The sequence below is a fragment of the Tympanuchus pallidicinctus genome, unplaced genomic scaffold (assembly GCF_026119805.1).
Source record: "Tympanuchus pallidicinctus isolate F22 unplaced genomic scaffold, pur_lepc_1.0 scaffold32, whole genome shotgun sequence".
NCBI classification, from domain to species: domain Eukaryota; kingdom Metazoa; phylum Chordata; class Aves; order Galliformes; family Phasianidae; genus Tympanuchus; species Tympanuchus pallidicinctus.
The window spans coordinates 2,652,993-2,677,751 of record NW_026294750.1 but is presented as its reverse complement, the minus strand read 5'-3'; the positions used below and the strand labels follow the sequence as shown (position 1 = coordinate 2,677,751).

Sequence of the window (24,759 nt, the reverse complement as noted above, 5' to 3'; positions counted from 1 at the left end):
AGCACGCTCAGTGTAATGCCTCCTTCCATCTGCCTCTGCTCGGGGATGGCACTGCTCTCATTAATGCCAGAATCATCTGCTCTGATTTGTTTTTGCAGGGCAGTGGAATGCAATGCTGTACAAAATGAAATTTGCCAAAATAGGCCGTGCACTTATAAACAAAGCACATGCTGGTCTTCACCAAGAACAGAATCCCCCAGACTGAAGCTTTCTCCTTCTGCACCCAGATGTGAGGCTTCTCCCCCTGCATTTTCATCCCTTACCTGCAACACAACAGCTCCATGAGGGATGATGCCCCATGATCCCAGCTCATGCAAGCAACACCATCTGCTCCCAATACCAATATTTTGTACATAGTAAGTGCAGAAGAAAAGATTCTTCTTCCTGAGGCTTTCTTAGAGCAACTGGAGCTGGACTCTGATCACAGAGCCTCATAGAATCAAGGAGCAGAGGCAATGGGATCTACCCTATTGGCACAGAGACCAAGAAGGAATGAGGGACGTGGAACTTCCCAAGCAATGTGCTACCCTGGCCAATGTCCTCTGTGAGCCAAGACAAGGTGCTAACAACTCGGCGAGGCCAACGTGAGTCATGCACTGCTCATTTTTGTACTCTCACTGAATTCCTTTGTTCTGTGGGAACCTCATGTGCTCTCCTAAGTTGAGCCTTCAGTTTGCTGCTTGCCCTTCCCAGCAAGAGGAAGGAGATCAATCATCAATCAGCCAGGGGAAGTGTGCAGCTCATTACAAAACTAGCTAGATTTTCATCCCTGATTAGGGCTCAGATAAATGAGTACTCCAACTGATATAATTAAGGAGACAGACAGGGGGACGGCTAAGGAAGCATCTAGTAATTCTATTTTTAAGCGTAGCTCTGTACTGATATATATAATGGGGAAAGTAAATAAGTATCTCATTTAAATTCTGTCGGCACAATTAGAAGTATTAATCTTAACGGGAGGAATGATAATTCACATTGGTGGCTCACAGAGGCTTTTTCACGTGGCAGAGATCGATGAGCCCTGAGGACTCCTGTGGTGGTGTGACCTGGCTTTGGTTTTCCCATCCCCTGCAGAGCCAAAGCAGTGGGCTGCAGTTGTGTTGTGCTGCCCAGCAGAAACGTTCTGGACCAGAAAGCCTGACTGAGGGCTTTCCTGCAACAAGGATGCCCAGTTTGAGAGAATAAACTGTTTGGGGAGCAATAACCAGGACAGGGAGACGGGTTTGCCAGGAGCCCCCTCTTCTGCACAACGCTCTGCACAATGCAAGATAATGAGAGATCAGCGTGCTAGAGATTTTGCCACCGCTGCCTTTTATGAAAGTATATTATTACCATCATTGTGGATTTAGCACTATAAATGCACACCTGGCACCTAGCAGACTCATTTATTCAGAGCGTGGAGTCTTTAGGGACCATCTGCAAAGTGCCTTAACCGTGCCATTATGCAAATAACCAATTCCCAGGAGCACGAATGCTAGCGCATCGAGTTCACACTGCTGTTACCATTTCTGACCCATTAGCTGAGATGTCAGGATCCTCCACTTACAGGAAGAATAGATGAAGGAATTGTTATTTTTTCCCTCCCCTGCAGCCCTGCTTACAAGGAGAACAGAGTCTGCTCTCCTTGCAGAAAGGTGCTGTGGTTGATGGCTGGACATGGTGATCTCAGAGGTCTTTACCAACCTTAATGACTCTATGGCTCTAGGTGCAGCACCCTCTGAGCCAAAAGCCATTCCCAGGGCCTTCCCCAGTCCCACATTCCCATGGGCTGCTCATGATGTGCTCCTTGGTGCTTCCTTTCCCCCTCTCAGATTCGTAGACTCATAGAATGGCTGAGGTTGGAAGGTACCTTAAAAGATCATCTAGTTCCAAACTCTCCGCTCCTTTCTGCTGCTCTGCTCACAGATGGAAAAGCCTTTGCAAAAAGCCAGCAGCCAAGCACATTTTTTCTGTTTGGCACACAAATGCAGTTTCCTTCTGACAGAGTGCTGCAGTTCTTTGGGGCAAGCTGCTGCTTTTTTTGCACCTGATTCTTTCAGGCCCCTACACCCACCAGGACACATCCTTGTTTAAAGCAGCTCTGCTCCTCACCGTATCTGCTGATGGACGTGCGGGAGATGCTGGCGGAGGCAGGGATGTTGTAGGAGGAGGTCTGCTTGGGGACAAGAGCCACAACGGAGCGGTCTGACACCTGGGGAAGGGAGAGAGAAGAGGTGAGCCAGACAGTGCAGACAACAGAAATGCTCAGGTTGGCACAGAGCTGATGGCACAATGCTGGGTTCCTTGGGTGAAGGAGAAAGGTCTTGCTGGCAGCCCTGGGCTTCTGGTGCTGAGCCCCATGCTGGGTCAGACCCTTAGGAGCAGAGATCAAAGGAAAGCAGTGATAAATCAAGGGACAGATTGAAGATTGCTTTGGTCATTCTGATTTAAGATTGCGTTTTATGCAACAAAAATGAGAATCTCAAGAATTGTTGTGATCCAATTAAAGTAACAATGCAGAGGGAATAAAACAGCCGTGATAATGTTACGGGCCATAAAACATTCCTATTAAGCCATTTTTTATTTTAACAATTTTTATGAACTTTAGAAGTTTGATTTACAGCCCAGAGTGTCACACAGCCATCTTTCAGGGGTATTAAATTGTCCATCCCTCTGCTGCTCCAGAGAGGGAATTAAATGCTGGGAAGTCATTAATGCTAACGAACATTAAAGAACATTAATGCTAACAAGGTTTGGTTATGGCAGACTTTAGTAGCCATGTTTAATTTTATCCTCCCAATAAATCCAACAGCCACTGGGTGTTTCTTAACACATTTCTGTTAATTAAGGACCTGTGGGTCTCGTGGGAATCTCTGCACCCAGCACTGCCTGCAGCACAGCTCCTGCACCACGGCCCTGCTGTGCATTACGATGAAGTTTCAGGCAAATGGGTGTTGTTATTATTGCTAACGAGAGTGGAAATAACAGCCACTTGTGTTGCACAGCACAGAAGCGAGATATTTCTGAGCAAAACACTCCCAACACCTTTCTCATTTCCTCCGCTGCTCCTGCCTCACTCCATTCAATTTATTAAGTCAATGGAAGGAACAATCAGTGGCCATATTATTATCCAGGGGTGTCATTAGCTGCCACTTCAGCTCAGCTCCACCTCGGAAGCTGAGCACTGGGATGCAGCCCGGGGTGGGGACAGCATAGGTCCCCATGCCCTGAGCACTGCCACTGACTGAACCCAGGGTGCAATGGCTCAGCCAAAAACACTGACCTACAGAGCAGTGTCATACGGAACACAAGCTCCTTTCCCACCTTATTCTGCTGCTGCCACGCTGCCGTTAAACCCAGCTTCAGAAATATTCTGATTCTTCCTTCCCCCAGCTGGAAACCTGCTGCACAATATGCCTTCAGGAGAGGAAAGATGGAGCTGGGCTGCCACCTCTGTGCCACCTCCCAGCAAGATGCAGCCCCAGCAGCTCCAGGGCCGTATCCTCATTTCTGATGCTCCTTCCCTCTCTGCTTCTAATTTGTCATTTAAAGCAGTTTTCTAATCTCTCAGCCCTTCCAGGCTCTTGGTACCTGACAGGTACTCATGCTCTGCTGCCTCCTAGTTAACCCTGCACGAGCCACTGTAAATCATTCAATATTCAATTCAGGGTTTCATTTTTCTTCAGTAGAGCCACGCAGGGCGGGATTCTCCCATGAGGTTTAATGTCACAAACCAAAAGGACACTGCATAAAGGTAATACAACGTGGTTCAAAAGCTCCAGAGACTTCAGCAAAGCACTGCACCTATTTAACCCATACGCCTATTATAAAAATGGAGAAATAAGCAGCAGGCCTACAGCTCTCTATCTCATTCTATAAAGTGGTTCAAAAATATTACAGAGGGCGAAAATGCCCTTTTAAATCCAACCCAGCTTTTGCATCCCACGAAGAGTACATTTTGCCAATTGAGGCAGATATATGGTGGGTTGTTTTGGCTTTTTTTTTTACCAGCCTAAACACGTAGAAAATGAAATATGTATGTATATAAATCTAGAAATCATCTCTCCAGTCCTCCAGAAGCCAGCAACAGCCTCCATCCCCCTCCTGCAGCTCAAAGCACAGATGTGCTGTATGCCACTCGCCCTTCCCTGCTGCCCTGCAGCTCTCCATGCTCTGTGCATGCATTTTCTGCACCCCAACAATCCTGGCTTAAGTAACCAAAGAGCAGAGCCGGAGGCAGCACTGATTTTATACCCCCTTCTAAGCAGTGCCTTTGCCCAACATGTTTGTTTTACTGTGCAGCCCTGGAGCATCTGTATTTCTGATACCTAATAAAAACATTTATTACTGGAACAGAAAAAAAAAAAAAAACCAAAAACATAAAAAAGGATAAAATGGTAGAAATACCAAAAGGAAAAAAAAAAAAAGAATAAAAATCGCTGCTGTTTGTTTTTGGCAAAAGCTCTGCCTCGGCGAGATTCCTGTTGCAGTGCAGAGAACTTGGCTTTGTTTCATGGCTGAAACAGCTCCATTCGGGCTGCACGGAGCTGTGGCCAGAGCCATGTGTGACTGCTGCCTATTTAGGTACTTGGCAGCAAACCTCCACTTTGTTCCAGAGCAAAGCTGACACTCAAGTGGCAGGAATAGCTGCGGTGCTGTGAGTGCTGTCAGGATTTTGTTTATTTTAAGGCCAAACTTATGGCTCGGGTTTCCCACAGGCACCAAAATGAAGACGGTCCCTCCCTTAGCACCCAGCTCACATCAGAACATAAGTTTCACTGGTGACTTCCTCAGTTGACTTCTGAAGATCACGAAACCTCACTGCTTCCCTGCATGCTGGATAATCCCTTGCAAATGACAGGTGGAGCCGATGTGAAAAACAACGGAATTCATCTCTCATGGTAAGCTGGATGCACAAACCTTCAGGTTCAAGGATTGCTTTATACGGTGCTGGCAGCAGGACTCCTGTGAGCTGACTTGGAAGGCTCTGGGATTTGGAAGGCAGAATCCCCTCTCTTTTCCCTGCTGCCCTCCGTTCTGTGCCCACCTGCAGCCCTACAGGCTCAGCCCTCCCCTTGCTCTGTCTCACAAGCACGGCTAGCAGCTTTAATTTAGCCAATTTTCAACCCTGCTAGGTTCTTTAAGATCCATGTCAAGCTTGCTTTCCTGTCTAATGCAGAAGCACATTGAACCACTCAGGTTTTTCATGCAAATGTGACCTCTCCGTCTGCCTGGAAATTAAATTTCTGCCTTTCTGTTCCTTCATCACGGCAGCCTTCTGGGAGCTGCCTACCCAGGCCTGCTCTCACCTGGTAGTGCAGCAAGGTGTTCAGTCGCTTCCAGTCGCCTTCAATCTTGGTGGTGATGTCTTCATCCTGCAGCACCACGCGTGCGATGCGGCCCTGCCGCCACTCTGCAAGGCAGAAGCGACGGATGCATTGCTCAGAGCGGGGACAGCCATGGGCTCATCCACTTGGCTAACCCAAAGAGCCCACAGAAATGCTCAACAGTAAAAAGGGACACATAGAGAAGGCATCAAGCCCCTACCCAAATCCATGTCAACAGCTCTCGGTCGCTGGGAATAGGGGACGTTCTTGTACACCGCATCAAGGATTTTCTCTTTGACCTGGGTGATGGTATCGCAGTTCAGCACCTTCACAGGGATCTCTGGACTGTTCTCGTTGTCTGGATTCACACAGTTCAAGATCTGGGAAGAAAGGAGAAGCACACCATTCCCTTAAGGGCTCCACACAGAAGCAGAACAACAGGAACATAGTTCAGTGCTGATGGATTGATGGTTGGATGGCCTTAGTGGCATTTTCCAACCTTAACGACCTTATTAGAATAAGCGTCTGCACAAGAAGCAACCCTCATGGTAAAACCCTGCATCTCTATTTACCTCATTGCTGCTGCACATATCTATATAAATAATTAAGATAGGAGTCCTCGTATGTTGATTTTCCTTTGTTAGAGGAAGGACAGTGGACCAAATAGGATATTGGTACCTACGAGTTGGGCACAACCCCAAGCTACCGGCTAGGGACACTCCTCATTGGACTTTGCTGCACTGCCAACAGCAGTGCTCATGGCAGTGCTCCCATAGCGGGCCTGAAGGTCAGCATGGCTCATGCCCAACGGGGAGGACAGCAGCAATCCAGCTCTTTCCCCCAGCATTCACTCACCAGGGTCTTGTACTCAATCTGCTGCCGGATCAGCTTGTCCTCACTGAGCGAATAGCGGGCTTCCCCCGTGATGGCATCAATTGGGCCCTTCTCCATCTGCTGCTTGATGGCACAGTACAGCATGAAGAGTGGCTCTCCGGCACATTCCTGCACAACGAGACCGGCAGCGAAATCAACCCAGGGGTGAAGTGCAGCTACACCAGGGCTGCTGGCCCACAAAGACATCTTGCACATGATTAATTGCAGCAGAGGCACAGCCCCGTTGCCTTAATCATTAGCAGATGTGCAATTGGCCTCAGCCCCCAGCAGCTCCGGCAGAGCACAGCCAAAACTGCTGCTTGATGGCTGTTGTGCTTGGCTCGGTAAAGCTCTACTGAATCTATAGGGCTGTAAAATGAGAATCTGAGATCTTGATCTCATTGTTCGCTCTGATGAAGTAAACTCTGAGGGGGCTTCCAAAACCAAAATTAAATTGCCAAACTATGGAAGCGCAGGCATGGAGGTGCTCAAAGAGGTGCGAGCCCTCCAGAGGGCACAGCCTGGAGTACTCCAGAGGACACAGCTGGGTGATACTTGGTGCAGCCAAAGCCAGGGAACGTGAAGAGCAGAAAACCTTTTCATAAGAGAGCCTTTCAGCAGTACTCAAGGAAAGCAACAGAAACTTGATTGCATGAGACTGTTTTCAAGCTCAGATTTGCCCCATGCAGGTGGGAGAGCAAAGTAGCTGCGCTCCACTCCATCCCTCCTTACCTTGAGAAATTTGTGGAGGAGGAAAGCAAACCAATTCGTCAGCATCTTCTCAGCCACTGACTCTGTCCTAGGAAAGCCAGGAGGAGGAGAGGCACATTACCAACAAAACCAAATCCTCGCACAAACCAACCTCAGGAAACAGGAATGGCCAGAGACAGGAGGAGAGGAGCATCCTGCTCCCCACAGCAGCAATACCACCGCTCAGCACAGCTCCCAGTGCACGCAGGCAGCACGATGCAGGCAGCTCATCCCCAGCTGACAGCCCATCAGAGCCCTGACAGGGAACAGGGAGCCTGGGGACACTCGGCTCTGTGCACGTGGTGCAAATTACAGCCTGGTGCAGTAAATCACTGGGATTTGCACTGGGCTGGCAATCAGGGACAGCAGAGTGACAATGGCAGGAAAATTGCAGCTTTATCCCCAGTCCCACCCAGCATCCTCTCCCCACATTGTGCCCAAGATTATCTTTAATTTCAATACAATAGCTCCTAATGATAGTTTTTAATGCTGGCTCTGCAGGATCCTGTTTCTTTTCCTGGGATAGGGACACCGTGCCTCCAACATCCTGTGCCCAGCAGCGCTGGTGCAGCACTGCAGCAGGTACAGCAGAGCTCTGTGGGTCCCATCCTGCTCCTGACCCATTTTCCCTGCTCTTCCCTGACTGCTCTGCTGACTTGAATGAGGGACTGCATCTTGGTATGTATTTATACAGCACCCAGCGTGTTTGGGGATGCTGGCATTTAATGAAAAAAAACAAAAAAGCCAAGAGGGTTTGATCACAAAGTCAGACAGATCAAGTGCAAAAAAGGAGCCACAGATTTCAACAAACAAAAACTGACACCAGTCTGCAAAAAAAAGACCCGGGGTTACGTTATCTATCATCTCTTAGGATCACAACATCTGCCAGGAATTTGCGAAAATGTCTGCAGATCCCCAAAGAATTCCAGCCTGAATTGATTAACTGCCTAAAAACTCATCCTGCAAATTGACACGCGCACTGCTCGCCTGTTTAAATCACTGCCACTGCCCAATTAAGGAGGAGCACCAGCAGCACGCTGCTGTGCCAGCCAGCCACGAGCCACACAAAATGCAGAGGCAGTGACGTAGCCAAGAAAAAGATTAAAACACAGAGTGAAAATCATGCGTTCGGGACGAATACTGATTTAATAAACCACTTTGTTAATAGAATACTAGACTAATAATTGGCCAGGGTGCGGATTAGCACTACTAGCAAGCTACAGATCCAGCTGGGTGCTTGTGGGATGGCTCTGGTGCCCTGCTCTGGCACTGGGAAGCAAGCAAAGCTAAACAAAAAGAGCCCAGAGAACCCCCAAATCAATATGTATTCTACTCATTTTCCCTGCTGTATCTGGGTCTCTCAGCTGCTGCCTGCTGTCTGTGCCAGGAACCAGAGCTGCCATTTGATTTAATGTCAACTTTTTTGCTGTCTCCCATGAGGGGTCACATTGGAGGAAAGCGAGAGGAGAAAAATGAAGAAGAAAGAGAGGGAGAACTGAGCACTGATTGGCAATGACTGCCACGAGAGAGAGCAAGAAATAAAAGCACGCAGTGCCTTGCTTTGTGGCTGTTTGCTGACGATTAAAGAGCAGGGTGAGAAGACGCAAATTAAAAGCAAATTTTTGCTTTCTGCGTTCATTTGGCTTCCCTGTGCCAGGCGTGGGTTTAGGAGGAGAGTTCTCAGAGCTAACCCACAAGAAGTGGCTGTGAGCAGAGCCATCCTACTGCCAGCGCAGTGCTCTCTCCCATCTGGGGATGGGTGGGAGGGGATGAAACGACCCCCAGTGCCATCCCTGTATTTCTGGAGCACTGCAAAGAGCCATGAGGGATGGCTGAAGAGAAGGTGCCTTCCCAGCGACGCACCAAACCACGGGGGAAATTAAGATGGCTTCCTTTCCCGAGATGAGTTATTGCCTCTGCAAACACAGCCAGACTTAAAGCAATTTCCTGTCAAGTATATGGTTGGAGGAATCCCTTCTTTTTTCCTGGGGCTGTGAAAATCATCCCATTTCCCTTGGCTGCAAGGTGCCAGCGGGGCACCACGGGCAGCACTCAATGAGACATGAAACAGCAGCAGCTGACGACACGAGCGGGGTCTGGATGAGCATCCTGCCCTTCCCTGCTGGCTCCCCAGGCATTGCCAACCCAACGGCTTCGTCTTCCCACCTCGCTTTTAACCATCACCAAGAGAGCACATGGCAGCGCCAGCCCTCCCGCTACCTGCGCAGCAGCAGCTTGGGGTGGTTCTTGTTCTCCAGGTTCTTCTCGATGAGGTCGGACAGCAGCTGCTTCAGCACATCGGTGGCGTATTCCAGCCGGCCCTGCAGCCCCGTCATGATGAGCGAGGCCACGTTGCCGCGGTCGCGCATGGAGAAGCTGCGCTGCAGCTCCAGCGTGCGGATGAAGGTCAGCAGGAAGACTTTGTTGTTGATCAGCTGAGCGAAGAGCTTCAGGGCTTTCTCCACGCTCTGCTGCCCGTTCCCTTGGACCTGTGGCAGAGAGCAGCCATCAGGAGGGGAGAGGACTGGAAGGCACCGCGTGCACAGGAACCTTTGGTTTCAGACCAAGCTGATGGGACCCACGGCACTGCGCAGAAGTGATGAAGAGTGGGGTGATAACAAAGGGGTGATGCTGCTGTCCCACCCCATGGGACACCCACTGGGGCACTTCCCCACTGCCCTGGGTTACACTCTACTGCCAACAGCCCTACAAACAATGAGTAATTTTGCTTGTTCTCCACACAAAAGTGGCACACTTAAAAGTAAATTAAACACCAGTTTTGATTATTGCTTTACTATGGGGCAAGTGTAAAAAATTGAGCCTTTCAACCAGTTCCAGACTCAATGTAATTCATTACAAATGGATGAGCGGCGTTAAGCCTCTCTTTACCAAACATCTTGCAGAATTATGTATTGGTTTTACTGATGTTACATAATCAAGCAACTGTGTAATTGGCAACACATTTATCACTTCTGCAGTTCTATTTTTCATGCGGAAAAAAACAAATATGAAGCATTCATATTCATTTGCTAGAGCTTATATGGCGATGGCAGCAGCAACAATGGGTGGGACTGAGAAACTCAGGGCATAGAGATATGAGTCCAAAGGCAGCAAATGGTGGCCCCTTGGGAAGGAGCCAGATTTAGTGGATGAGTACTGAAGAGCCCTTGCATGAGTGCACAGAGCAGTGGGACCTCAGTAAAGCCCTGAGAGGAACGAGGGCACTCACTGACAGCACAGGCAGAGGCAGCCCATGCCCAGGCACTGCGCTTGCCCTCCTGTGGGCACGCCATGGAACAGCAGCAGGAGGATTCTTGGGCTGAGGAGCATCTAAAAGGACACCAGGAATTCATCCAGCATCATTTGCTGCTGGCCTAGAGCAATACCCAAACCAGTACCCAAACTGGACGAGAGGAACCAAGCAGTGCCTGATGAAGATATAACACCAAGCTCTTGGCTACAATGAGCTCGGGGTTCATCCTGCTGGCCCCATGGTTCCTAACAGGGCTGGGGGAGGAGATCACTGCCCACCCGTTACCTCCAGCTCCCGCAGAACGGGGTGATCCTCAATGCCAGGGAAGAGGACCCTCATGGCATACGTCCGGTAGTCGAGGTATGGGATGCCAGAACGGTCCAGGTCACTGGTTAACTCATTGATGTCTGTCTGCAGCTCTGCAAAAGCTGTTTGGGAAGAAAAGAAAAAGGAGAAATGCAATGCAACACGGGCTCAGAGAGCATGCAGCAGCGGGTGCAGAGCAGAGCCTGCACGGAGCTCATGCAGACCCTCACCCTTGCTGGGAGCGAGCACACTGCAGAGAATAGATGCCAGGAACAAAAGATGCTTATGAATTTGTACGCAGTTCACAACTGTGTCTGTGCACCTAGAACACTCTTAAAAAGGCTGCAGATAGAGATGAGGATCTCTTTTCATAACCTGGTGTCTCCCTTATTCTCCTTTCTTCTTCTACCAACAGTTGCCAAAATAATCAAATCCGATGCAGATCAAATCCAAGCAGAAAGCGCCTGTGCAGGCCCAGGGAGGAATTCTTCTTCCTCTCAGAACAGAACTTCAGTGTGGATGTCAGGGTGGTATTTGTGGCCCTGTGCTCATTCTACAAAGCAGAAACCTTTGGCTCAGGAAGGTCTCTGCCCCCGAGCCAGGGTGCGCCCATACCAAAGTGAATGGCATCTCCAGAACACATCTCATCCTTTGCCTTTCAAGGTTACCCTTTTAAAATCAGCTGAACGAATCCTAATCAGCTGTTGATTGGGACAGAGCTCAAACTATAACATTTGCAGCTACTTTTCTTTACTTTGGTTTAACTTAAGCTCCTTTCTAGAACACACAGTTTCTCTGCAGCCTGACCTTTACAGTGAGGGTGACGAAGCACTGGAACAGGCTGCCCAGGAAGGTGGTGGAGTCTCCTTCTCTGGAGATGTTCAAGACCTGCCTGGATGCCGACCTGTGCAACCTGCTGTAGGGAACTGCTTTGGCAGGGGGGTTGGACTCGATGATCTCTGGAGGTCCCTTCCAACCCCTACAATTCTGTGATTCTGTGACCCTTCCCCACTCTCCATCTCATTCTGTGCCTTTTCTGGAGCCCTAAAAAGCCATTAGAGAAGGGAACACGTTGTGCGGGGCACCCTGGGGCTGCTGCAGCCCTCACCACACGATCGAGGCACGCTGCTTAAGCAGGATCAAGCTCTAATCCTATTCTCTGCACATTAGGCAGGCAGAGGCCGTGTCTGCCACTTGCTCTCATTACTGTTTCCCTGTGGGAGCACGTGCCCTATTGCCAATGTTGGGCAATGGGGATGGCTTTGGTATGGAATGGTTGGAGGGGGGACTAAAGCAGGGGTCCCAGTGCCCAAAGAGGAATCAGTCCCCAGAGAGAAAGGGGAATGGCCTGATGGGAGGAGGGAGGACCAGCGTCCAGGTTTGGGGTGATGAGATACTGACCCTCTTTGCACTCCAGTGCCACTCGGGACTCCAGGTTGTCCATCTGCATCTGCAGCCTCTTGAGGGTCAGGTCGTTCTCCCGGGACTTGCGCTTGTAGGCGATGAGCACGATGATGACGATGATGAGGAGCAGGCTGCCGCCGGCCGCGATGCTGACGATGGCTGGCAGGGTCAGCAGGCTGTCAGAGGTGATGCTCACCGAGCCGGGGGAGAAGATGATGCCGCCGACACGCACCTGCAAAGCACCAGGGAGGTAAGCAGCAGCTTCTTTGGGCCTGCCCAAATGCAGGGCAGGCAGCACAGATGTCTTGTACATTTCTATGGTGGATACACAGCACGGCTGCGGCTGCAGCAGCACCAACTGCCTCCAGAAACAAAGAGCGCAGCACAGCGAGGCTTCAAGCCATGATAAATGTGCCAGCCCTTCACTATCTGGGCTTTGTTCGTATTATCTGATGGCTCCATTTGACTTTCAGTTTATAGCTTTCAACTCCCTTTTGTAACCTGTGAACGTTTGTGACCCACTGACAATTTCCCTGACAAGTAACCAGAGCAAATGGAGAGAGAGGGGGGAAGAGGAGCTGGGGGGGAGGCCGCACACAGGGGCCAGGTTCTCTTGGATGTGCCCAGGCCACAGATGTGAGCTGTGCTTCTGCGAGCCACAATGATAACTGAACAGTTTTTGGATGCTGAACTTAAAGAGAAATAAATCACAATTGCAACCTCATCAGGCTTTGCTCGAGCACTTTTACAACTGAGTGCTCAGTCTGGGGAAAGCAGCAGTGCCCAAAACCAAAGCGAAGCATCCTGATGAGCAGTCCGGACCTCCTGGCTCCTTCTGCCTCAGGAAAAGCCAAATCCTCCTGCCACCCACTTGGCAAAGCAGATCTGGCTACAAGGACTGCTAAAATCCCTTCCAGCTCTACAGGAGGGGAACACAGCACACTACAGCTCATCTTACCAGGGAAAGGCTGGAGTCTGGGGCTGAATGCCCTCAATATTTATTCTTTTTGGAAGGCTTTGACAGTGGGCAGCGAGTCTCAAGGAGGCAATAAGAAGTTTCACCACGCTAATCCTCATCAATATTTTAAGCTTTCAATTAGACAGCCATAAAGATCTAAAATCCTGCAGTCTTTGGACGAGAAATTGCACTCAGCTCTGAGCAGGTCAGGAAGGAGGAGGAGGAAGGGGCTCTGATGGCAGCGGTCGGTGCCTACCGTCACTTTGTGCTGCCCGCTGAGGGTCGGTGGCTCACACAGCAGCTGTGTTTCAGACACGGTGACGGTGCAGGGCGTCTCTCCAACCAGCACTGTGTAGTTGAGTTTGGCTCCTCCAGAAGCAGGCGGGCACAGGTTTTTGCCCTGGCAATAGAGGTGGAGAAGACTGTACAAGGATGCGGTGCGTTTCCATGCGTTTCATTCCCACTCCCCGCTGGCACAAACGATGGGGGCTCCTCTTAGTGTATCCTGGTCTCCAAACAGGGACAGAACTCATCCCCCACTCATTGCTTTCTGGGCCCTCCTGAGTGGAAGCTTTGCATGCTTCTAGAGATTTCTGCATGGCCAATGCATGAAAAACCTTTAATGGCTTTAGTGAGACCGACAGAGCACTGGAGCAGGTTGCCCAGAGAGGTGGCAGAGTCTCTGGAGATACTCAAAACCCACCCAGATGCGATCCTGGGCAATGTGCTCTAGGGAACCTGCTTGAAGCAGAGGGGTTGGACTAAATGATCCCAAGGGGTCCCTTCCAACCTCAACCATTCGGTGATGATGGCATGCATGTGGGTTTTCTCTCACTGAGCTCTGCTGGTGAGAGCCATAGGGTACACACAGATATGAAACACCAAAGTGCATTTGGCTCTGCTGGGTTTGAGGAGCTTCCAACCCCATCCCAGCACCGATCCCATCCCATGGGATGAGCAGAGGTCCCCTTACCTTCAGGATGATGGGTGACCCCGGCTTCTGCTCCAGCATCCCACTGGAGCTCAGGGGCTCAAAGGTGGGGTTGGGGTAGTAGATGAACTTGGTGTCATTGTAGACCCGCAGGGACTGCACGTTGTTGAAGATGAAGCCGAACTCATCGGGTCGCTCGACGGCATCCATGGTGGGCCGGGGCTCGGGGGCCAGGGCGGGTGCAAGGCAGCTCAGTGCTGTGGCATTCAGCACCACACACACCTGTGGATGGGACTCTGAGTGGTGCTGGGGAACTGCCCCGTGCTGGGGGGTTCCGACCTGCACAGCGATGCTCCGGGGCCCTAAGTACTCCCTGAAAGCTCTGGCGGATTCCAGCTCTGCTGGAGGTATTTAATCAAGGCTCAACACCTTACACCCATCGTTTGGGAAGATTTGCTTCCCGTGCAGCCAGCACAAAGGTGCTGGAGCAGAGACAGAGAGAGCTTCACAATGAGAATGTTTGAAGAAAGGTGGAGGATTGTACACCGAAACACTTGGTCTTTTTTCTTTCTTTCCTTCCCAGCTGCACCCTTGCTGGCAGCACTAGCTTTGAAACAGACCTATAATGAACACCTGGCCTCTGCTGCAAATTGGTGATTAGAGGCATCTCTCTGATGTTAGAGATTGAGACAGGCCATCCCCTGACAGCATGGGGCTGGGGCAGCACGGAGGTCACCTCCTGGGGGCTGCAGACACCCCCGGCTCCCCCCAGCCCCGCAGCAGGAGCTGCTGGCTCACAGAGCAGCAAGGGGCCAGCCGTAAGTGAAAGATTTCACTCAATTTTGTGCCTTCAGAATTATTTTCGTAACACTGTAAGCGCTAACAGCAAAATGAGATGTTTTTAAAAAGAGCTCAGAATGAAAAGGTCTTTGGGGGGAAGGGAAAGAGGGGATGGGAAACTGCTGCTAACAGCCTTGCCCTTTCCAAGATAATGCAGGTTCAGAAAGATCACTGCACAGAAACAGTATTTTTCAGTTTTACTTGATCAAAATAATTTCCAAGTGTACTGGAGGTGCAATTTGTATTTGTAACGTACAAGAACATTGCTTTCCACAGCAGTTTATGAACGGTGGAACAAATGGTTTAAATAGAGGCCTTGGCTGGTGCTAGCTGAGACGGAGGCGTGAAAAATAACACTCAGCTTCCCCCAAACACTGGGAGCACCACGTGCAAGGAGGGGAAGCAGTTGGGATGATGGGGTCAGATCCCTGCATCACCAAGCAGAGCTGAGCTAGGTGCAAGGAAATTTCTGTGTGTCGTGACTCCTGCCTCCACGTCTTGCTGCTAAGAGTGGGGCTAAGCATAGGGCAGACCCCCAAGTAGCCTTTGCCAAGCAGAAAGCACAGGTTCCAGTGACAGTGTCGGATGGGACGTTGCCCACAGCTACTCACATTGATGGACTCCCTGCCGTTGTGCTTGACGCGGATGCGCGGCTCTTGGATGATGTCCAGGTTGGAGCCAGTGATGGTCAGAGGCGTGTGCCCACTGCAGGGAACCAGAGAGCCCTCGTTAGTTGCCTGGTGAAGGGGAAGCCAGCGTTTGGCCACAGGGATGCTCGCTGCTCTCTCAAAGTTGGCACCCCAGGGACTCCCAGCCCATCTCGAGTCGCAGGGCAGCGGTGCCCACGTGAGCCAGCTTTTCTCCTCACAGCTGTGCCCTCTCCCATGGAGGAGCCCTTCAAGGCAGCAGGATGAGAAACGGGACTAAAGAAACCAACTGAGCCGAGACTAAACGTGAAGAACAATAAATTAGTCACGGCGTTTAATGATTTACACAGCGGCGCTTCCAAGGCGCGAGGCAGCGGGCGATGAATGGCGCGTGGGGAGGGAACTGCTGAGCAGCACGCACACAAAGTGCCTTCCACTCCTGGCTGCTCCTTTCATGTGTCAATTGCAGCTGCACAGCCCAAATTCACCAAAACCTCCATCACCTCCACAGCAGAGCTTTGCTGTTTGGTTGATGCTGTCAGTTTGCCATTCTGACACCCATCCAACCCAAAACGAGAAGTGAGCTTGAATGTGGGCTCAGAGCAACAGAGCTGCTGAGAGGTACTTATTTCCTCCATGGCCAACTTTGAGAAATGATTGGAATTTGAAATGAACCTGAGCACAGCCATTGTAGCAATACCAGGGCATGAGGACAGCCCAGGATTTTAACATCACAGCATCCCAGTCCCATGCAGCTCCCACCAGTTGGTGTTGGACAACTACTATGTTCTGATTAGCATCAGCTTTCCCATTTCTTCGTGATTGCTGGTTTTATTTTATTCCACAGCCATGAAAAGGAAGCTTTAATGAGCAACTGTGCACTCCTTCAGCAGATGAAAGCAATCTTGGGGCTTTATTCATGCACCCACAATCCAGGTGTAGGCTGGATGGCTGTAATTGTCAAGATAAATGACAACTACTTCAATAACTTCAGATCTGACTTTTGGTCAGTGCAAATGTTGCAGACGTTTGGCATTGAGAGATGCAGGACATGAGTGGTACATGCATTCCCAATGGCACAGGGCAGGTGAGTTCCCCTGAGCTGCATTACCTGGCGATGCTCCACTCAGGCTCAATGTTCTGCACTTTGGGGTCATCGATGTATTCAAACAGCAGAGTCTGCTCGAGCTGAGCACGGTCAACGCTCACGGAGACGTGGACGGGCCCCAGGCCGTGTGCTGAGGGTGCTGACAGGCACACAATCTCACTCATGGATCGCCTGCGTGGAAAGGAGCAGAGGAAGTGTCAGTGGGCAGAGAGCATCCCTGTCCCCATGGGGCCACCCCACAGCTCATACGAAGGCAGAACCATCACTGAGCCCTGTGCACCGAGATACACAAAGTGGCCCAGCAGGCACAAGAGGGGGCAGAGCCCCGTGCAAGAAGAGACCTTATCTGCCCACCAGGAGAAAGGCACACGTGCTTTGTGCCAAACTGCAGCCTCCCGCATCCCTCCCTGCACCCGCCGCCTTCTGTTGGGCGTGTGAAAACAGATGGCCGCTTTCTAAATGGGATGCAGCAGCTTGCTCCAAAGCCAAATTCTTTCCCTCCCCACCTCACTGCACGCACAGAGCCTCATGAGCTGCAGAACAGGCTCACGAAGCCCCAGTTTGGGGAGCACCATGCTGCCAGCACTGCTTTGTTCCCTGTCTGCCCACCAGCACAGCATGACCCCTGCTTGGTGCTGCTGGGCACGGCGGGGCATCTGCTTCCCCCACAGTACAGGCTGGCTGCTGGAGTACAAAGCAGTTGGGCAGTGCAGTCAGTAGAGCTCCCCCACACCACTGCAGGGCTGGGGATTTTCATTGGGGACAGAGCTGCTGAGCTCCACAGCACCACAGGGCCACTTGTGCAAAGCAGCAGAGCCATGTCCCCGAGAGTCCAGTGCCCAAACTCAAGTCCCTGAGGACAGGAAGGGCCATGCTGCTGCCACGGCTCATTTAGCTTTGGCTTCTCTTCTGCCAGCACAGGGGAGACGACAGGCAGCTCCTCGGCGTTACGCTGCTGTTATGGCACTTCCATCAAAGCCTGGCACTCTTTAGCTGGAAATCAAACCCTGGCACACCACCGTTCCATCATCACCGACTTCGCCATGCTGCACACACCACCAAGGTGCCTGAGCAGCTGTGACACAGCTCAGCATGTGCACTGATGTGCATCCTGCACAGCCCCGTGTCTCCATACGTACGCTGTGCTCCCTTTCCAGGGCCCTCCCAAATCCTCACCTTCCTTCACATCCACCCTCGGGTACCACAGTGCTGCACCATCTGCACACCCACCCAGCGTCACCAAGACAACAGAAAACTCCTAAAATATCCAAAACCGACCACGCTTGGCTGTTCCTATGGATGCTTTCCTGTGCCATCCCTGCTCCCTGCATCCCTTTGTCCCACTTTGCACCATCACACCACGTCTCTGCCCCAGCTCTGCCTGCCCCGCCGCTCGTTAATTAGCTCTGTGCTATTATTGTGTCGTCATGGTGAATCTACCCACTCCTCCGATCCAAGCTGGGAGAATGGGGGAAGCTGTAATTAGAGTGAATCTCATTAGAAACTGCTTCATCTAATCAGGCTCCCCCACACCCTCCAGTACAATTGAAGTTCACTGCCACAAAACAGTCCAAGCAAAACAAAGTGCACAGTGTGACCCCACGAGAAAGATGGTGTCATTTATACACTGCTGCTTGCTTTGTTTAAGTTTCTGCTTGCCTGGTGTAATTAGAACACACCAAGAATTCAGATCTGCTCCAGGTTTTGCAGGTCGGTATCTGCAGGTTCCCTGAATGCAATCCTATATTTATGGAATTTTATTACAAAGCCAATTCTGCTCGTGGCTGCTTCTCCTGGCAGTAAATTGGTCACCTGTGTGCACCGAGGATGCAATCTGGCAGCTTTGCTCCGGACACAGGAAGAAATGCCAGTGGAGTGGTTGCCAAATGTAGCACTTGGAGAGCCTGTCTGCAGCTGCAGAGCTCGGCAGGTCCAACCCTTTCTGATCTCCATCTCCTTCATCTGGTGCCACAGCATAAGTGGGGAAGTCCAGGTCCTAGCTCCCATCCTGCTCCTCGCTACTTGGCAGGACTGAGCCAATAAAATCCCATGGCTGCACCTTCACAGGTCCCATATTCATGAATCTTGAAGTCTTTCAGATGAGAATTTCACCTCCAGGGGTCATTCCATTCCCAAATACCTCCTTGGCTCCTGCTGGCGAGCTGGAGCTGGGATTTAGAAGGCAGAATCCTTCCACGCTTACATTTCATGTAAGCTCCTGGGTTGCAAGGCGCAGAGAAAAAGCAAAGGGTCCTTTTGGCATTCTCTGTTCTGCAGCCCCATGCAGATCTCATCTGCTCAGCGTGAGGAATGTCTTCATGGAGAGCAGTCTCCTCTGTCCTGCATGACTGCCTGCAGTGTGACACTACGCTGGTGGCATTGGGGCACCTGGGGACACCCCATGTGGGGATGTGTGTGTGATGCACACAGACGTATACTGCTTGTATCTTTTTTTAACTAAGCCCAAGAAAACCCATTAAACCCTGCAAATGTCAACTCTGCATTTACACTGCTGGGTAAAAAGCAAATTTGCCATGGGAATCCCAGAGGAGGCTCGTGGCTGTGTACGTTCCACAGCAGGAGGCGGGTGAGGATCCTTCCTCTGCTCCGTAATTTCAGAGCCCTGCCTCACTCCAATGGTTTTTAGAGGAGAGATATCCCCTTCAGGCTGCATATTAAGAAAAATCTCTTCTCTGAAGGAGCACTGATGCACTGGCACAGGCTGCCCAGGTGCGTGGTGGGGTCGTGGTCCCTGGAGGTGTTCATGAAACATGGAGATGTAGCACTTGGTGACGTGGTTAGAGGGCATGATGGGGACAGCCTGAATTAATGCTAGTGGTAGTTGGACTTGATGATCTTAGAAATCTTTTCCAGCCTTCAAGACTATGATTTCTGAGGTGGCAGCGTGCTCAGCCCCACAACCCCCAGCCCCCAGCCCAGCCCTTACCCCTGAAAGGCGCAGCTCTGGTTGCCCAGGAGCACGGAGACGTGGCTGCCAGCACCCAGGTGCTGCCCTGTGATGGTCACCAGCGTCCCACCTGACTCAGGGCCACGGCTGGGGCTCAGGAAGCTCACAGTTGGTGTCTGCAGAAAGAAGGACAGCTCATCATCCCCGTGCTGGCAGCATCCCACCCTCTGCTTTTAAAATGGAAAAGCAAAATGGAGCTGCGTCATGGCCACCTGATACAGCTGCTGCTGAAATGCTGGATCCTGCTGTGAGTGAAACACATCCCTACAATGTAATTGCAAGTTTAGCCTGGGCAAAATTATCTACTTACCTTCACCTCTGTTCTTAGAGAAATAAAGCTGTTTGCTCCGCGGTTTCAAAAATGAAATACAGCACAAATGCAGCACAATGGACATCGGAACACAAATGGTTAAGGTTTGTCATATTAAAGAAGCAGGTCATGGGAAACAGCACATGACAGCAGCACAAAGCAGTGCCAGCAGCTCCAGCTCCACGGAACCTGCAGTGGTGGTGATGTGGGGACAGAGCTCACAGTTGGTGATGAAGGGAGAGCATCTCAGCCTGTGTCCTCATCCCACTCAACACTTACCCATGGGACTACTGCAGCAGTGCCACCTTGCCATCCTGCCCTGCACTCGTGACCCCAACTTCTCATTGCTGTGCTCACCTGAACTGCACAGAGCCCACCCTGCTGTGGACAACCACCCCAAGTGGTTCTTCTTCTAAACAAGGGAAAGGCAGAAGAGCTGAGTACGCACACTGCGTACCTGCAGCAACTCCAAGGCTGGGACAAGGCCAGTACTGCAGGAAGGACTGAAAGCTAAGTCAGAATCTTCCATCTTCAGCTCACGGTTTGGTGATAATTATGACAGATTTATGGAGCTGAAGTAGCTCCAAGGTCCCACTTCCCTGGGTACAATGGGTGTAATTACGGTGACAGCTGAGCTCCTGCCTGGTTGCAGCACCAGATGAGCTCACCAAGGCATGAACCCTCTCAGGGTCAGAACACAGCTCTGCTTTAAGGTACCAATCAATTTTACTACTGACTTTAATGGCATAAACCAGCTGTAATGGAATTTGTGGAGGTGCCAGCAAGAAAAAATAGAGGCCAAGTAACAGAAGGAAATGATGTCCGCAAAGTTTTAGATGCCTGAGGAAAAAAAAATCATCATCAAGGTGCTGAAAATCAGCAAGGGATGGTAATGTTCAATGCATTCCTATCGTGGTTGGGCTCTAGCAACTGCTGGCACCCCGGTGTTCTGCACCCCTGGGGAAATGCAAACCCATAGGATGGTGGGGCTGCCCTGATTTCCCTCTCCACTGGGTTATAGATTGTGGCCAATCAGTTTGTGCTGGCATTGCACTGCATGCACAGATTCCACTCAGCACAAAATCAATGTGGTGGGATGAAGTGCCCTATTTAGACAGAACTGGAGATAGGAGGAACCCCAGCTGTAGCTTTAGGTTTATGAATCAAAAGGATGCTAATTAAATAACCCACTGACCAGCACAGAACCCCAACCAAAGAACAGCTCTTCATTAGGCAGACAGAGGAAGCCTACGTTGAGCCGGCATCCTTGAGAGGAGAAAAAATAAAATAAAATCATTGAATAACTGGATCCTGAGTAACTCCTCCATCCCAAAAGAAAAAGAATAAACCAACAGAACAAACTACTCCAGATCTGTTCAGGTTTCACAGGCAGGTGATTAAAAGGAGTTTCTAGCAGGACCTCAATGCCTGAACCACAGAAGGATGGGCTCAGGCACTTGCTGTCCTTCTCTGTGTGTTTCTGTGCTTGTGCCAAAGTCCCATCAGCTCCTGCACCATATATATATGTGTGTGTATCTGTACCACAAATGCAAACAAACAGCTTCAAAACCAGCAAGAAGCAACAGCAGAGATTTCTTCCCTATAACAAGGCTCCTTCTTTACTCTTCCTTCCCCAAAACACAGGAAGATTTTGAGTCCTGACCGCAACCCCATGACAAGACCACATGTACAGGAGTCCTCGAGCACAGCTCTGCAAAGCAGCCCTGCTCTGAGCACACAACCCACTTTGCTTGGAGGAGCCCTGAGCAGCAATTCAAAGCTTGCCATTATTCAGAGGCACAAAGCTGGAAGCAAATGCCGTGCAAAGCCTCCTACCTAAACACTGCTTCTTCTGTAGGCCTGTGTGAGCTTTACACCTTGGGAGCACGGTGAAGGGCTGCCAATGCGCTGCTCATGCAATGCCAGGGTGAAAGCACTGGAAAAGCATGGGTTTGCCTCAGGTGCAACAGAGACGTGCTCAGCCCCCCCAGCGTAAGGAACTCACCACAAATGTGTAGTGCTGCACCGACTTGGCCGTGAACTCAGGCTTGCACTCTCCGATGCACAGAAGCACTGGGCCAGAGCTGATCCCAGGGAGTGCCTGCCCCATCTCACAGACGATCCTGGAAGCAGAAACGCTGCAGTGAGGGTTTGCCAGGGGCTGCTAGCACAGGGCTGGCTGCTCGCTGTGTTATTTTTCTCCTTTCCCCTCTTTTACTCTGATATCTGCTTCTTTTGGAAGGAGTTAATTACTGAGTCTATTTTTACCCCCACATAGTAATTTCAAGGGAAAAAAAAAAAATAAAATCAAAATTAGACATAATTATTACAAGCTGTAAACTCCAGAGCAAAGCAGAGCACTAATGGCAATATATTAGCCAGTAGCAAAGTGAGTGCTAAGTCCTTAGAGTAACAGATGAGTTCATTAAGGGAACAGCTCACACTGCAGTCTCCCAGTTAATCAAAAACACAGAAACCTGCTTGGGGATGAGAAAGCACGGTGCAGGCAGGGAGAGCTGCTGCACAATGCACCCACATGGATAACAGGGTCAGGGTAAAGCACCGCCATGAGTCCTGTGTCCCTCTGCGTCCTGGGGGCATCCTGAGGGGTCACTGAAAGCCTGAGCAGGAGCTGCTGGGGTGCACTGTGATGGCTTAAAGCTGCAACCCACGGCCCCTGGCAATGACAGCAAGTCTGCTGGAGATGCAGGGAGAGGTTTGCAAAGGGCTGGCAGGGCTCCTCTGCTACACTTGGAGGGATTGCTGCTTGCTCCCATGGAAAAAGGTCATGAGCATCCTGGAGAGAGGCCTGGGGGTACGAGAAAGCTACAACGTGCAGGAGCAGCAGCACAGGCAAGGAAATGCTCAATGATGTTCAGCCTCAGGAGCCAGAGAAAAAAGCCAAATTCCCCTCCCTCACTGCAGCTGAAGGTGCTTTTGCAAAGCAGGAGGGGAATTGCTTGCTTTTCCCCCGACCACATGAGAACGCATGAAAGGCTCCAATCTGTGAAGGCAGAATTTCAGCAGCACTAAATTCACTGCAGGTAAAAGAAAATAAAGAGACGAAAGAACCTGCAGACTGCAGGCACAGGTGCTGCCAGGAGGCCCAACAAAATACACACATGCTAATAACGAGCTCTGATGTGCACCTCATTGCTGCACATGAAAATGGGTTGCCCAGAGAGATGCTGTCTTTAGAGAACACAAAGGGAAGTGCCTCAGAGTGCCACGTGCTCCTCACTCTGCCTTTATCCAGCCATGGCCATGGCATGTCTCTACTCTCCACTGCTGCTTTGTTGCTTGGCCTGCTGTAGGGTCAGGGCTTGCAGGCTGGGATGATCCCAGCAATCCTGCAGCAGGTATGCAAGAGGATGCATCCACCAAGTGCCACCCATGGGAGGAAACACAACAATTCTTGATGCTTCCCAGCAAAGCAGCACCCACAGGCACTGCATGCATTCCTCATGCAACACCAGGCAGGAAGGAAGCAGCAGGGGGTGGAGTGACCCCGGTGCACCTGATCCTGATTCCCAATCAAAGCCAAATCCCCAGCAGGTACCTTGTTACAAAATGATGCATTCGGCACCGCTGTAGGGTGCTGATTGCTGGGCTAAGTGGCCCTTTCACCAACATTAACCTAATTGCTGGCTGATAGATTGCGTGGCTGGAGCATATGGTGAGTCATTACAGTCTTGGAATTCAGTCTGCCCACAGAAGCCTTAAGAGGGTCCTTTTATCTGTATTCATCTTTAAAAGGCAGCTCTCATGCTAACGCTTGCTGTTATCTGCCCAGGGTAAATGTTTTAATGATGTTAACAAACTTTGAAAGCTCAAGAGCCGTAATTAGAGTCATGATTATAAAATCAGGGCTTCGTACCATCAAAGGAGGGAAGTTTTATCATATTCTGTCCTTTATCTGAAAAATAAGATACAACAAAATTCTGCTTGGTGGAACAGCGCCAGCCACGGGCACTGACTGCTCTGCACATGCCTGGAGCTGAGCAGGCACTGATGGTGCTGAGCAGCTCTGCAGTGCCCTTCATGCAGTGATGGCAATGCTGATGGATCGGGGAAGGGAGATCCATGGTACAGGTAAGAGCAATGAGCAAAACTGCACTGACAACACATCTTGGTGACGGGTGGATCAGACTGGGACCCACCAAATGGATGGCAATGCCAGAGGATGGTGGTTTACAGCTGCTCCCAGGGCACATCCATGCTGCTGTGAGCGTCCCCACGAGCAGCCCTGGCACCCCCTGCACCATCCTGCTCCCAGCAGTGGCACCAGCCCTCCCCAGCAGGATCAGTGTCACCGTAGGAGCTTTATTCGCCCGTCCTCTGTTACAAGCCTATTTTCTAATTTTTGGCTGACATTTTTTCTTAGTGAAATAAATGAATGGGCTCCAACAGAGGGCTGCTCGGATGAGGTGGCTGTCAGCACCTCGCGCCTAACAAATGGCAGCACACAGCCTGCAGTGCCAGCTGCATCTCAAGCACAAGGGGAGCGGAGGGGGCAGAGCCTCAGAAGGAAAGTTGCTTAGCAAAGCAGCGCAGAAGGAAACAAAACACTCTGTGAAAGCTTACAGGGCTGCTTAACCCCCCCCCCCCCAGCAAGCACCCAGCACCTCAGCCAACCCTGTTCCTGCACTGCTGTGGGGCTGGGAGGTGGTGGAGGTGTTGTGTCCATAAGTTGAGGTCACTCACTGCTCGGCGATGATGTACTGCTCCGGCAGAGGAGCACACGGCACTCCTGCCACCTGCACACCACGGGCAATCTCTGAGAAGTCCAGGCCCAGGTTGACGCCACGGATGGTCACTCTGGTGCCTCCTTCTGGGGGTCCCGACACCGTCAGGATCTAAAGGGAAGCACAACAGGGGTCAGGCTGCTTTCTGCAGAGCCCCCTGGGTTGGAGGCAGATCCCACCCTGCCTGCCGCATTCACTGAGCAGTCAACAAAGCTGGAACCCACATGCGTTGTCCTGAGGGAGACACAGAGGGACAATGCCACCCCCGGGGAGAAGAAGGATCACAGAATTGTGTGAACATGGTCATCTAGTCCAACTCCTCTGTTTTATGGACCTGTAGAAGCCTTTCTTGTTCTTCTT

The 24,759-nt window shown here is 50.9% G+C and overlaps 1 protein-coding gene across 9 annotated transcripts in view; it reads right to left on the bottom strand.

The window, feature by feature from the left end:
- The window catches only part of PLXNA2 (plexin A2), a 341,299-nt gene that overhangs the window by 4,068 nt on the left and 312,472 nt on the right, over positions 1 to 24,759 (bottom strand). For 8 of the 9 annotated variants that reach the window (XM_052698222.1, XM_052698220.1, XM_052698223.1 and 5 more), the window contains 15 exons: positions 24,359 to 24,510; positions 21,660 to 21,777; positions 19,324 to 19,460; positions 16,380 to 16,547; positions 15,233 to 15,326; positions 13,824 to 14,063; positions 13,107 to 13,250; positions 11,890 to 12,124; positions 10,468 to 10,610; positions 9,150 to 9,418; positions 6,912 to 6,978; positions 6,162 to 6,308; positions 5,527 to 5,686; positions 5,289 to 5,392; positions 2,092 to 2,191 (listed from right to left, as the gene is read on the bottom strand). In XM_052698222.1, the coding sequence (XP_052554182.1) occupies positions 2,092 to 2,191; positions 5,289 to 5,392; positions 5,527 to 5,686; positions 6,162 to 6,308; positions 6,912 to 6,978; positions 9,150 to 9,418; positions 10,468 to 10,610; positions 11,890 to 12,124; positions 13,107 to 13,250; positions 13,824 to 14,063; positions 15,233 to 15,326; positions 16,380 to 16,547; positions 19,324 to 19,460; positions 21,660 to 21,777; positions 24,359 to 24,510 (2,278 nt within the window). Of the gene's footprint in view, positions 1 to 2,091; positions 2,192 to 5,288; positions 5,393 to 5,526; positions 5,687 to 6,161; positions 6,309 to 6,911; positions 6,979 to 9,149; positions 9,419 to 10,467; positions 10,611 to 11,889; positions 12,125 to 13,106; positions 13,251 to 13,823; positions 14,064 to 15,232; positions 15,327 to 16,379; positions 16,548 to 16,590; positions 18,765 to 19,323; positions 19,461 to 21,659; positions 21,778 to 24,358; positions 24,511 to 24,759 lie in introns of those variants that run through there. The other variant, XM_052698228.1, reaches the window with a different exon arrangement.